At 45.4% G+C, this 14,593-nt stretch overlaps 1 protein-coding gene across 1 annotated transcript in view; it reads left to right on the forward strand.

Moving 5' to 3' along the window:
* GABBR1 (gamma-aminobutyric acid type B receptor subunit 1) overlaps positions 1-14,593 on the forward strand; it is a 172,705-nt gene that overhangs the window by 135,158 nt on the left and 22,954 nt on the right. Inside the window, exons 11-17 of the mRNA XM_082209305.1 lie at positions 2,962-3,027; positions 3,771-3,962; positions 6,025-6,267; positions 7,080-7,143; positions 7,613-7,690; positions 9,290-9,440; positions 11,299-11,431. Coding sequence (XP_082065431.1) covers positions 2,962-3,027; positions 3,771-3,962; positions 6,025-6,267; positions 7,080-7,143; positions 7,613-7,690; positions 9,290-9,440; positions 11,299-11,431 — 927 coding nt within the window. The remainder of the gene's footprint in view (positions 1-2,961; positions 3,028-3,770; positions 3,963-6,024; positions 6,268-7,079; positions 7,144-7,612; positions 7,691-9,289; positions 9,441-11,298; positions 11,432-14,593) is intronic.

Here is a 14,593-nt window from a genome sequence, read left to right on the forward strand (position 1 = left end):
GCCCCTTTCCCCTCACCCCAGAAACAGGGTGTTTTGCATCGTGACTTCAGATCACCAGGCTCCTCGGGAAAGCTCTATTAAACATTAATGAAAACTGCATTTCGGATTCATTGGCGCTCGCGCTGCAGGAGCAAGAGGCAGGAACCCCAAGCAAGAGGCGGCGCGTCTCTCTCATCAAATGCCTTGTCTCCTTCAAATATGCAGAATTCGCAGCTAGATTGGGCCAGCCGCCCCGTGAGCCAGCGTGATGTGCAGCAGTAAGTTCAGGGCGCACAAAAGAAAGCTCTCCTTTGCACAATGTACAATCAGCGCAGGAATTCAGGACCGCAATTAGATGGTGACGCCAGTAGCTTTGATGGTTTTGGGGGTTGTTGTTGGTTTTTTTTGGAAAGAATCAGACTAACTCAGATTGCTCATAAATAGCACTCCCATAATAAGAGATAGTAGCCTACCACTGAGCAGTGGTTGTCTGCTGGGACAAACAAGGGAGAACAACCATCACTTTCATCCTCTGCTTCAGAGAGGCAGCTTGTTGGCAGGGGAGTAGGAAAGGGGGGGCAGGGGGGCCACCCCAGGTGCCATCATGGGGGTGACAAATTATCAAGTAACAATTACTGCCCTACTAGGGTGGTTCATAATGGGACACGGGTGGCACTACTGAGCCTAGGGCTGGCTGATCAGAAGGTTGATGGTTCGAATCCCCGCAATGGGGTGAGCTCCCGTTGCTCAGTCCCTGCTCCTGTCACCCTAGCAGTTTGAAAGCACGTCAAAGTGCAAGTAGATAAATAGGTACTGCTCCGGTGGGAAGGTAAACGGCATTTCCGTGTGCTGCTCTGGTTCGCCAGAAGTGGCTTAGTCATGCTGGCCACATGACCCGGAAGCTGTATGCCGGCTCCCTCGGCCAATAAAGCGAGGTGAGCGCCGCAACCCAAGAGTCGTCCACGACTGGACCTAATGGTCAGGGGTCCCTTTACCTTTACCTTTTTTAGGGTGGCTCATCAAAAACTTTTTTTAAAAAAATGTTTGCTCTAAAGATCTTATCTTACTACACTAGGTATTATATAGCTATATATGAACTTTTGTGCATATCAGTTAATATCTTGACCCTCCTCCACAAAAATAGCTGTTTACTCATGTAAACTATGTCGTGAAGGCTGAAATTTCAATTCAGTGGAGCACTTACTGTTCCCAATCCTAACCCTGCGGAAAGCCATCTAACTGGACTTTAATTTGATTTTGACATGTTTTTAGGAGGTAATTTAATTCTTGCTTGATTTTATACCAATGTTATGTATCTGATGTTAGCCGCCCTGAGCCCGGCTTTGCTGGGGAGGGCAGGATATAAATTTAAAATGTTGTTGTTGTTATTTCCTTTGTAAGAAAATATGAAATAATGTAAAACCATTTTTGCAGGCAATAAAAAACGTCAATGTGGGGTGGGGGGGGGTGACAAAAATGTTTCCTCACTGGGTACCACCTGACCTTCCTACGCCTCTGCTTGTTGGAAGCATAACGCTAAGCTAGGGAACTATAAGCAGGGAGAGCTCAGATCTTGCTTGGGGGATTCTCAGAGGCATCTGGCTGGCCACTGAGAGAATAGGATGCCATACCCTCCAACATTTCTCCGATGAAACTCAGGATGTCATTATTATTATTATTATTATTATTATTATTATTATTATTATTATACCCCACCCATCTGACTGGGTTGCCCCAGCCACTCTCGGCGGCTTCCAACATACAGTGGTGCCCCGCAAGACGAATGCCTCGCAAGACGGAAAACTCGCTAGACGAAAGAGTTTTCCGTTTTGGAGGTGCTTCGCAAATCGAATCTCCTATGGGCTTGCTTCGCAAGACGACAATGTCTTGTGAGTTCCTGCTGGTTTTTTCCCCCCTCCCCCCCTTTTTCTAAGCCGCTAAGCCGCTTATCAGCTGATCTGATAAGCAGATAAGCTGCTAAAAGCAGCTAAAAGCCGCTAATAGCGCTAAGCCGCTTATCAGCTGATCCGATCAGCAGATAAACCGCTAAAAGCCTCTAAAAGCCGCTAATAGCGCTAATCCGCTAATCCTTCAATGGGCTTGCTTCGAAAGGCGAAAAAAACCGCTAAACGAAGAGAATCACAGAACGGATTCTTTTCGTCTTGCGAGGCACCACTGTATATAAAAACATAATAAAACGTTAAACATTTTAAAACGTCCCTATACAGGGCTACCTTCAAATATCTTCTAAAGGTTGTAAAGTTACTTACCTCCTTGGCTTGGGAAGGGGCTTCACATAACTCCACACCCTCCAACATTTCTCTGATGAAAATAGCAACTTCCTAAGGAAAAGGGGGACATTCCAGGATCAAATCAGAAATCGAATCAGGGACGGCTTCTGTAAATCCAGGACTTTCCCTGGAAAATAGGGACACTTGGAGGGTCCGGGATACTGGACAAGATGGGCCTTTGGCCCAGTTGTGTGTGTGTGAAGCAAACTCCGTGCTCATATGTTCAATTCATTAAAAGATACATGGAAGTTTGAGTTATGGGGGTGAGGAGAATGTGTTCGTGAATTAAGCAATGCTCAGTTTATTTTTGGTTGCTGTTTTGGGAATGTTGTTAATACAGTTGTTTTATAGATTGTGAATGCTGTAGCACTTTGTGAATCCTGTGATGCGATTTTTGTTGCAATTGCGACGCTTACCTTATTTTTAGTAGTTGTGTTTCATAGGCGGTAATTGTTTCCTTGATAATTTGCGGTCGTTTTGCTGACGATTTGTTAGTTCTTCTATATGATTTGTGCTGCATTTGTGACGTTCTGCTCTGTTATTGTCATCTGTTGCTTCTAAGCCGCTTTGGGATTCGTCTGAACGAAAAGAGGCATAGAAATATAACCAATCAATCTGCGATAAGTAATTGATCGCGCTTGACTCTGTGGAAACGCCCTCCAGCCACCTGACCCTACTTTTCCCCTTACAGCGCCAAGATGCCCGTATCATCGTTGGACTCTTTTATGAGACGGAGGCGCGGAAAGTCTTCTGTGAGGTGGGTGTCCAGGGCGGAGGTTCCTCTCTGGGAATACAAGAAGCTAGAGCGAAGGAGCTTCCTTCATTCCCAACTTTAACTAGAGATGTTGGGGATTGAACTTGCGACTCTCGGCAGGCAAAGCAGAGCTTTACCTACTGAGCTACAGCCCTTCCTCCTAGAATGTGTGGTAGTGAAGGTGAAGGACCTATCTAGGTAGGTCCCTATCTGTTACTAGGAGCATCAAGGACGCTGCAAGAGTCAAACGACAGCCGGAAAAAAGATTTTTTTATTTTGTGAAGCAATTGCTTGGACACAAAGGCACAGACCAGCTCATGCTCGGAGTCTGGCCCCGAATTCTAAGCGAGCCAGCTTTTTATACATTTGCAGAATACAATACCACCTGATTTATTGTAAACCACCTGATTTCTGGGAAATCGAAAGTTATAGTAAGTTCCTATTACCATGTAAGGTCTTGGCTCCCTCCTTCCTGCCATGGCCTCACTACACCACGGCCATGTGCGTTCCTGAGTTTGCTTATCTCTTTACAACCTTGAATAATAAACATTTGAGCCTGTTCCATCAATGCCAGCCTTGTTCTCCTGATGGACCTCTCCTTTTTAAGAAAGGCCTTGGGGGGGGGGGTTGCTATGGCCCTACACTAGGAGGCTTGAGATGAAATGCAAGCCATGGCATGGCCCTGACTGGACCACTCTACTTACTGGCAAACCTTCATTTCTCCTCTCTTGCGGCACTGGGGACAGGTCTACAAGGAGCGTTTGTTTGGGAAAAAGTACGTCTGGTTCCTGATTGGCTGGTACGCCGACAACTGGTTCCGCATCAAGGATGCGAATATTAACTGCACGGAAGAGGAGATGAGGGAGGCCGTGGAGGGCCACATCACCACCGAGATCGTCATGTTGAACCCAGAGAACACGCGCAGCATCTCCAATATGGTGAGGGAGCATCTCAGAGGGCATGGGGGGGAATAGGGAGGTGCGGGGGGTGCTGTGGTCTAAACCACAGAGCCTAGGACTTGCTGATCAGAAGGTCAGCGGTTTGAATCCCCGTGACGGGGTGAGCTTCCGTTGCTCAGTCCCTGCTCCTGCCAACCTAGCAGTTCAAAAGCACGTCAAGGTGCAAGTAGATAAATAGGTACCGCTCTGGCGGGAAGGTAAATGGCGTTTCCATGTGCTGCTGTGGTTTGCCAGAAGTGGCTTAGTCATGCTGCCCACATGACCCAGAAGCTGTACGCCGGCTCCCTCGGCCAGTAAAGCAAGATGAGCACCGCAACCCCAGAGTCGTCCGCAACTGGACCTAATGGTCAGGGGTCCCTTTACCTTTTTAAATGTCAAATGTTGGGGTTTTTAAGCTTGCCTGGAAGTCACGCTCTGACGTTTGGAAGCAATAAAATAATAATTATAATATTTTTTTATCTATACCCCGCCCTTCCAGGTTCAAAAACCGGGCTCAGGGTGGCTAACAACAAATTTAAAACACTTTAAAACACTTAATTGTAAAAGCAGCATAAAATACGGTATAAAAACATGAATAACAATAAAATTCAAAAATCAATCAGATAATCCCCAGGGCTAGCTGGCTGAATTGGTCCTACTTGGGCCAGCGAGGAGGCCAGGGGAGAAATAGCTGTGGGGTCTCAGAGTGGGGAATCTTCATAAAAGGGGAGGGGGAGGGAAGAGAAGGGAAATAAAAGATCAGGCTGAATTCAAATTAAAGGCCAGGTGGAATAGCTCTGTCTTACAGGCCTGACGGAAAGAGGTTAAATCCTGAAGGGCCCTAGTCCCATGGGACAGAGCATTCCACCAGGTCGGAGCCATCACTGAAAAAGCCCTGGCCCTGGTGGAGGATAGTCTGACTTCCTTAGGGCCCGGGACCTCTAAACTATGGTTATTCATGGACCTTAAGGTCCTCAGCGGGGCAGACCAGGAGAGGCGGTCCCGTAGATACGAGGGTCCTAAGCCACAAATGTTGTCAAATGTCCCAAGCCTAACTCTTGTTGTTGAGAGCTGGCTCCAAGGCGAAAGTCTGGAGAGGTCTGGTTCAAGCTGAGAGGTGATTTAAAAAAACAGAAACCAGATGTTTGCTCAAGCTGCAGGTTATGGGCAATGGTGAAAGCAATATACATTGTCAAAGGGAGCAAGAAACTTTTGTAATATTCCGAATGGACAAAAACCAAATTTTAAAAACCCGCTTCCCCCCTCCCAGATTTTTAAAGCAAGATTTCACCTTAATGGATTTCTGTCTGTTAAAGAGAGTCGATTCATGTGACAGTTAATACTTTTAAAACTTTATTCAGTCTTAAGAATTTTACTCCAGATCTTTGAGAAGCCATTGATTTTTTTTCTTTTTTACTAGGTAGGATTAACTTAAATAATAATAATAATAATAATAATAATAATAATAATAACAACAACAACAACAATAACAACAACTTTTATTTATAGCCCGCCCTCCCCAGCCAAGACCAGGCTCAGGGCGGCTAACAACCGATATAAAAACAAATTGATTGAAATACAACTTAAAAACTGTTATGTACTGAAGTTCTCAGCCTGGGCCAGCAGGGGGATACTGTAGATAGTTATGCAAATAAGGGATCAAAAGTGACGTTCAGTGATTGGATAGTTTTAGAAAATTGTTACAGTTACATTGTACTGGAGCTCTATATAAGCAGGCTGACTGAACCCTTCAGTTCAGTTCTCTTCTGGCCTGTGAATAAACAAGAGCTGTTTGAAGAATCGCTGTGTCGTCTGATATGTTCACCCACAACTTAGCAAAAACCAAATTAAAATACAACATTAAAACATTAAATAGCTATTATAGAGTCAACATGGGGTGGAAGGACTGGGGTGCCTGGAAAAACAAGACTTGCTGCCACTCTAAGGCTCAATCCTGTTGCAAAATCAAATTGTGATCCAGAGGGAACACATTATCCATCCGACCTTAACCATAATTTACATGTTTAGGGATCATTTTCAATCTTTCTTTTGTCCCCTACAGACATCGCAGGAGTTCATTGAGAAGCTGACGAAGCGGGTGGAAAAATCCCCAGAGGAGACGGGAGGCTTCCAGGAGGCTCCGCTGGCCTATGATGCCGTCTGGGCCCTGGCACTAGCACTCAACAAGACCTCCACGGAGCTGGTGAAGAAGGGCCTGCGACTGGAAGACTTCAATTATAACAACAGGACTATCACAGATGAGATCTACCGAGCCCTCAACTCTTCAGCCTTTGAGGGAGTCTCTGTGTGTGGCTCTTGTGGATGTTTGAGATTTAGAAATGCCCACATATCTATCTGTCTATCTGTCTGTCTGTCTGTCTCTCTGTCTGTCTGTACAGTATTTGTATGCTGCCCAGAAACTTGGGAGACCCTGTATTAATATGCACAGTGCTTTTTTCCCTTAAAAAATGTTTAGGGGTACTCTCGTTTTGACTCAAGAAAACCACCATTTTATAGTTCAAATCGGGAAAAATAAATACAGTGGTACCTCGGGTTACAGACGCTTCGGGTTACGCATTTTCAGGTTACGGACACGCCGAAACCCGGAAGTGCTGGAGCAGGTTACTTCCGGGTTTTGGAGCTTTGCGCATGCGCAGAAGCACCAAATAACGTCCTGCGTATGCGCAGATGCAGCGCTCTGGGTTGCGAACATGCCTCCCACATGGATCATGCTCGCAATCCGAGGTTCCACTGTACAGTAAATGGACAAAAGTACAAAGATTCACAAAATGTTTAGGGGTATGCGTACCCCTGCACCCCCTCCCCCGAAAAAGCACAAGCACTGATTATTATTATTATTATTATTATTATTATTATTATTATTATTATTATTATATCCCACTCTCCCCAGCCAGGACCGGGCTCAGGGCGGCTAACAGCAGAGTATATAATACAATCAACACATAAAATCCAACAATCAATTAAAATACAGCTTAAAATCAGATTAAGATCAGAATAGAAACAGATGGCAACCCACAAATTATAACTATAGGAATTGGGAACATTAAGTACTCACCAGGCCCAACTATTGAATATGCAACTCCCTTTCCCCCCCAGGGACATGTGGTCTTTGACGCCAGCGGCTCTCGGATGGCCTGGACCCTCATTGAGCAGCTTCAGGGTGAGCAAGGATCATTGTCGTTGTGCTGGGTGTGTTGGTTTCTCTTCTGAGATTCCTGTAAGGCAGCTGTTCTCTGTGTCCCATGATAGTTTGGGAAGACCCCAGATGCCACTGTGCAGTACTGCTCCTGATCAATCCCAGCCTCCCATTATTCATTGTCTTATTATTTGTTAACTTCCTTAACACCCTTTTCTTTCTCCCTCTCCCTTTCTGACACCTCTCTCTCTCTCTCTCTCTCTCTCTCTCCACCCAGCCAAAGTTCTGGACCCCCCCCCTTTTCATCCATTTAGGCTTTCCCCTCATTTTCTCTCCCCCCTCCCCGTTCCTTCCATGCTGCCCACATCCGCATGAAATTTAAGTTGAGAGCCTCTGGCCCATCCCCTGCCACCGCTAGGGGTTTGTTCCACTTTCCTACCCAGCATCAAGGCCTCACCTCCCTACTGTATGTAATGCCTCCTTCTGCCAACAGATGGCATCTATAAGAAGATCGGGTATTACGACAGCACCAAGGATAATCTCTCCTGGTACAACAATGAAAAATGGATTGGTAAGAGACTGACTTTTTAGGCATGGCAACCAGTTGTGTGACTCTCGCAGGACCCAAAATAAAAATAAGGAGTGATGTAATGCACGTTGTTGTTGTTTAGTCTAAGGTTACCAGATTTTTTTTCAGTGAATCCAGGGACACTTTTCAACTTCCTACTAAATAGATGGATTTTGTCAGGGGACTGATTTGTAAATCCGGGGACTGTCCCTGGGAAACGGGGACGTCTGGTTACCTTAGTTTAGTCGTCTTAGTTGTATTCGACTCTCCGTGACCCCATGAACCAGAACATGCCTTGGAAACTCTCACTTTCTTCTCAAAGCTTCTCCTTTTTTATGTCCATAGAGTTTTCTTGGCAAAATAATGGAGTGGATTGCCAGCTCCTTCTCCAGGTGGATCACATTTAGTCTAAACTCTCGGCTATGACCTGTCCGTCTTGGGTGGCCCTGCACGGCATAGCTCATAGCCCCTTGGAGCTATTCAAGCCATTTCACCACGACAAGGCAGTGATCTATGAAGGGGATATAATGTATACAAAATAGTTCATACAATACTTTCAATTTCCTTACTTCTTGGGTTCATTTTATTTGTAAGTAGGTGTGGCTATTCACAAAAGCGAATGAAAAATTTGTGTGTGTGTGTGTGTAATTTATTTACTGCATTTAAATCCCATCTTTCCTCCTAGTAGCTAAAGGTGCCATACATGGTTCTCTTACTACTCATACACACAGAGATAGATGATAGATAGATAGATAGATAGATAGATAGATAGATAGATACATAGATAGATAGATAGATAGATGATAGATAGATGATTGATAGATAGATGGATAGATGATAGATAGATAGATGATAGATAGATAGATAGATAGATAGATAGATAGATAGATGATAGATAGATAGATAGATAGATAGATAGATAGATAGATAGATAGATAGATGATAGATGATAGATAGATGATAGATAGATGATTGATAGATAGATGGATAGATGATAGATAGATAGATGATAGATAGATAGATAGATAGATAGATGATAGATGATAGAGAGATAGATATAGATAGATGGTAGATAGATAGATGATAGATAGATAGATAGATAGATAGATAATGATAGATAGATAGATAGATGATAGATAGATATAGATAGAGACATAGAGAGATAAATATATTTAAAAACAAGTCAAGTCCCAGTGTCTGCTGAGACCAAGCTGCTGTAAAGCACCTTGGGCATAGCTGTGAACTTTTCCCTTTTTTAAAGGGAAATTCCCTTATTCCAAATAGGATTCCTCGCAAGAAAAGGGAAAAATTGACAGCTATGACCTTGGAAAATATGTGAAACTGGGTTGAGGCAGGAGGCAGCCTATGCGCTTGTTGAGCCACTCAGGGCAGTTGCCACACAGCCACATCCATGCACACGGCGGCCTTGTTGTTGTCAGATTGGCTGGTGCCAACTTGCCCTCTGTCTTCCAGGGTCACAGAAAGGGGCAAGCAAAGCCATTCATGGGGGAAAAAGAAGATAGTCTTCCTGGATGTGAATGGTGGAAAGGACTATGAGGCGCCTGAGTTTCTCTGTTCTTCCCCCCCCCCCATACCCTACAGGCGGTGTCCCGCCGGCTGACTACACAAAGGTCATCATCACTTTCCGGTATCTCTCCCAGAAGCTCTTCATTTCTGTCTCGGTGCTCTCCAGCGTGGGTATCCTGTTGGCCATCATCTGCTTGGCCTTCAACATCTACAACGGGCACGTCAGGTGGGTAACCCTCAACCTACTTAGTCACCCACTCTTCTGCTGGCAGAGCTATGGAATAGCAGCTCAGCGAGTCATCTGCACCTGAGGAATTTGTGCAGCTGCTCCATTCACTTGGATTTTGTAAAGTCTGGGCATGGGGGGAAGCCTTAATAGAAGCTGAGAAGGGAAAACATGGGAGGAGTACCGTATTTTCCGCTCTATAAGACACACTTTTCCCCCTCCAAAAATTAAGGGGAAATGTGTGTGCGTCTTATGGAGTGAATGCAGGCTCCATGGCTTCAGCAAAAGCAACGCAAAGTCTCCGGAGCGCAGCAGGAGCGCTCCCGCTGCGCTTCGGAGGCTTCGCGTTGCTTTCGCTGAAGCCAGGAGAGCAAGAGGGATTGGTGCGCACCCATCCCTCTTGCTCTCCTGGCTTCGCTGGAGAGGCGCTGTGCAGCTTTCCCTCTCTGCGCAGCGCCCCTTCAGCAAAGCGGGAGGAGAAATGGAAGGGGCTCCGTTTCTCCTGTCACTTCGCTGAAGGGGCGCTGCGCAGAGAGGGAGAGAATTTTTTTTTCTTGTTCTCCCCCTCTAAAACTAGGTGCGTCTTATGGTCTGGTGCATCCTATAGAGCGAAAAATATGGTATATTTTGATTGTGACGCCATGCAGATGCCTTATAAAAAGTGAGCTAATAACATGTGAGGCTAGGTTCCCAGTGTGGATGCAGATCTATACATTTTCCGAAAGGACTTGGCATCTGTCTTATCCCCCTATGCAAGACTCTGTGTTAGACACCATTTATCCGACACCTGTTATTGGAGGCCGGAAGGACTTTTGTATCAGACGGACAGGCAGCAGAGCTGCGCAGGGAAACGTGCCAGGCTCCATGTTTGTTTTCCTTGGCACTCAAGGCACTATTGGCCTCTCCGTTTGCCAATAACACCACCATGGCTCTTGAGGATGTAAAGCCCGGACGACGTACCTTTAATCTGTTGCTCCCCATAATGTGAACAAACACAAACCCCTGTGTTGCAAAATGTGACAATCTACAAAAATGGAAACGCAACACGCTGGCTGTTAGTAAATATATAATCGGTATGATGTCATTCAAAATATACAAATGTACAAATAAGCCACTTCAAAATAATATATATACAGTGGTACCTCGGGTTAAGAACTTAATTCGTTCTGGAGGTCCATTCTTAACCTGAAACTGTTCTTAACCTGAGGTACCACTTTAGCTAATGGGGTTTCCCGCTGCCGCCGCACAATTTCTGTTCTCATCCTAAGGCAAAGTTCTTACCCTGAGGTACTATTTCTGGGTTAGCGGAGTCTGTAACCTGAAGTGTCTGTAACCTGAAGCGTCTGTAACCCGAGGTACCACTGTATATATATCATACAATACATCTCAAAAAATATACAAGTAACTGCAATTCAGATACTGAAATATCAAATAATATGGAAAACAATGTGTAATAGAAAAAGAAGTATGAAATTAGGGTAAAGGTGTGTGAAAGAAAGTAATAGAAGTGGAAAGAAATTGTAATTGAGTAGATTGGAAGTCAAACACAAAGGTGGGGTGAAGGGTTGGTGGATGGTGATGGGGAAAGGAACTATTTGTGGGATTGAGAGTAAGTATGTTTGAACATTTTTAAGGATTGTATGAAATGTATGTTTGTATGCTTGTATATGTGTATTAATGATGAATTTAAATTAAATAAATAAATAAATAAACTTAAAAAAACATAAAAATTAAAAAAAAACCAAGTAACTGCAACTCCATAATGTGGGCATAGAGGGCAGCCGGGGTTAGATCCTTTCAGATGCAACCACCCCCCACCCCCCGCTTTAGATCTCTCACACCTTCCGTTCTTTCACAGATACATCCAGAACTCACAGCCGTACCTCAACAACATGACAGCCGTGGGTTGCGCACTGGCGCAAGCGTCTGTCTTCCCGCTCGGACTGGATGGCCTCCACATCAGCAAGGGCCTCTTTCCCTTTGTTTGCCAGGTACATGATAGACTCTCTAGAGGTCTGGGGCATCGTCTGTTGGACATAGACCTCCCAGTTAGATCACGCATAGGGCTGTTTCTGAGACCCGTAGCTCTCTTCTTTTTCCATCTTCCCCTGGGATAGAAGCGAGAGCTCCCCATGGAAATTGATGGACGAAATCCAAGTTTTGACATAGCAACACTCAGGCACCAATTTGCCTCCTCCCACCACCGAAAAAAGAGAGCAAAAGGTAGCAGGCAGTGGAGGATTTGATGCGCTTTCTAACTAGGAATCTGTGGGGAAATGGATTCCTTTTTTAATTTTAAAAGACGTTTAGAGGTATATGCATGCAACTCGATGGAGTTGCAAGGTTTCCGCTCCAAGGACCGTTTTGGGTTGCAAAACCAAACTAGCCTCAACCCTGCCGCTGAACTACATTGCAGGGCTGCTGTAAGATACTCTCTTTCTCTTCTTTTGCCACACCCATTCAGTCAGCAGAATAGGAATATTATTTAGCGGAGCAGACAATATAAAATCTTAATTGACCATTGAAGCTTAAGTTAAGTTGGTACGTCCTGCTGTATTTTACCAATGGGAAAAAGTAGGTGGCAGTCTTGACGCTTCCATTAGAGAATTGTAAGCGATGGCCTCCAACTTGGATGGCTTTGAAAGAGGATTAGACAAATTCATGGAGGACAAAGCAATCACTTGCTACTAGCCACAGTGGCTATGTTCTACCTCTACTTTCCTAGAATCATAGAGTTGGAAGTCTTCTTCCTTGGCGATCACTTGTAGTCGAGTAAGATTGTCTTCCATAGGCATGGTTTTAACAATGAGTCCATAAGTGACTGTGCAGGCCAATTCTGGATCCACACATCCTTCCATAGTGGGGACCTAGGTTTCCTGGCGGGAGTTGATCACAGTGAGGGTTTGCCAAGCGTGCCTTCCTCTAAGCACGTTTCTACCTTGCGTCCTGAGTTCAAGTGTCTTCAAAGCCAATGACACCTTTGGTAAAGGCTGTTCTCCAACTGGAGCGCTCGCAGGCCAGTGTTTCCCAGTTGTCAGTGTTTGGCGCTGTGGTCTAAACCACAGAGCCTAGGGCTTGCCAATCAGAAGGTCGCGGTTCGAATCCCCGCAACGGGGTGAGCTCCCATTGTTCGGTCCCTGCTCCTGCTAACCTAGCAGTTTGAAAGCATGTCAAGTGCAAGTAGATAAATAGGTACCGCTCTGGCAGGAAGGCAAACGTGATTCCGTGCACTGCTCTGGTTTACCAGAAGCAGCTTAGTCATGCTGGCCACATGACCCGGAAGCTGTAGGCCAGCTCCCTCGGCCTATAGAGCGAGATGAGCACTGCAACCCCAGAGTCATCCGTGACTGGACCTATTGGTCAGGGGTACCTTTACCTTTATACTACATTTTTTTAGATTTGGCTTGAGACAGTCTTTAAACCTCTTTTGTTGACCACCAGCATTACACTTTCCAATTTTAAGTTCGGAATAGAGTAGTTGCTTTGGACGACGATCATCAGGCATCCGCACAACATGACCAGTCCAACGAAGTTGATGTTGAAGAATCATTGCTTCAACACTGGTGATCTTTGCTTCTTCCAGTACACTGGTATTAGTTCGCCTGTCTTCCCAAGTGATGTGTAACATTTTTCAGAGACACCGTTGGTGGAATCTTTTGAGAAGTTGGAAGTGACCCCAAGGGTCATTCTAGTACAACCTGCTGCGGTGCAGGAATCTCAACTAAAGCATCCATGACCAATGGCCACCCAGCCTTGGCTTTAATAATAATAATAATAATAATAATAATAATAATAATAATAATAATAATATCTTTATTGTCATTGCCCCCTTCGGGGACAACGAAATTACTTGACTGCTCCATAAAAACACTAATTAAACAATACAGTATAATACAGCAAGGAAGATTAGATGACTTTCAAAGTCCGGGCTTCCAATTCAGGGCCGAGATCGCTCTGGAGAAGAAGCTGTTCTTAAGACGGCTCGTTCTTGTCTTCATTGACCTGTATCTCCGTCCCGACGGCAAGAGCTCGAAGAGACAGTGACCAGGATGCGATGGATCTTTTACTATGTCCAGTGCCTTCCTATGGCACCTTGTGGCATAAATCTGCTCTAAGGTGGAGAGTGGGCAGCCAACAATGCTCTCTGCTGCCTTAACAACCCTGCACAACCCCATCCTGTCCTGGGTAGTTCAGCTTCCGTACCACACAGATAAGCCATAAGTGAGCACGCTCTCAATGGCACAGTGATAGAAGGCAAGCAGCAGTTTCTGCGGAAGATGGTTTTTCCTTAGTATTCTCAAAAAATACAGTCTCTGCTGCGCCTTCTTCACAAGCCTCCTTGTGTTGACACTCCAGGACAGATCCTCTTGTAATTCAATGCCCAAAAATCTGAACGTTGTTATCCTCTCCACACAGACCCCATCAATCAAAAATGGCTGGACGTTGCTCTTGTGTCTCCTGAAGTCCACCACAAGCTCCTTTGTCTTCCTTATATTTCTGAGCAAATTGTTAGCTCTGCACCACTCTGTCAGCCACTCCACCTCATCTCTAAAACCTCCAAGAAAGGTTTCTCTAAGGCAGCATGCTTCCAAATACAACTCCCATCAACCATGACACTTGGCCATGCTGGAAGCGGATGGGAGTTGGAGTCTAGTGCAGGTTCCCCAGACCTGAGGCGGAGAAGGAGGCAGGAGGATGGCAGAGGAAACAGGGGAGGGAAATCAAAACGGCAGGGAACAAGACTGGAATAGATGGTGCATTACAGTGGCACAACCCAGCCAGCTTTGCTCAATTCACATGGAACTTGGGTGGGTGGGATTGAGAATTTAAAATACGGCAGAGGTCTCCCTTCCCCAAAATGGTGCCCACAACTCCTGTCCGCCTCTGGCAGCACAGCTGGGTGAGACTGCTGGCAATTCTGGTCCAAAACCTCTGGAAGGCAGCAGATCAGGAAAGCCTGGCAGAAGTGGTGAGATGGGAGATCAGACTCTTCCAGCCATTTCCCTCCTAACAGGTGATGCTTCTGGTATTATAATATTATACAGAGACAATAAAGGTAAAGGTAAAGGGACCCCTGACCATTAGGTCCAGTTGTGGCCGATTCTGGGGTTACGGCGCTCATCTCGCTTCATTGGCCGAGGGAGTCAGCGTAC

Source organism: Podarcis vaucheri (assembly GCF_965113315.1).
Source record: "Podarcis vaucheri genome assembly, chromosome: 2".
Classification (NCBI taxonomy): Eukaryota; Metazoa; Chordata; class Lepidosauria; order Squamata; family Lacertidae; genus Podarcis; species Podarcis vaucheri.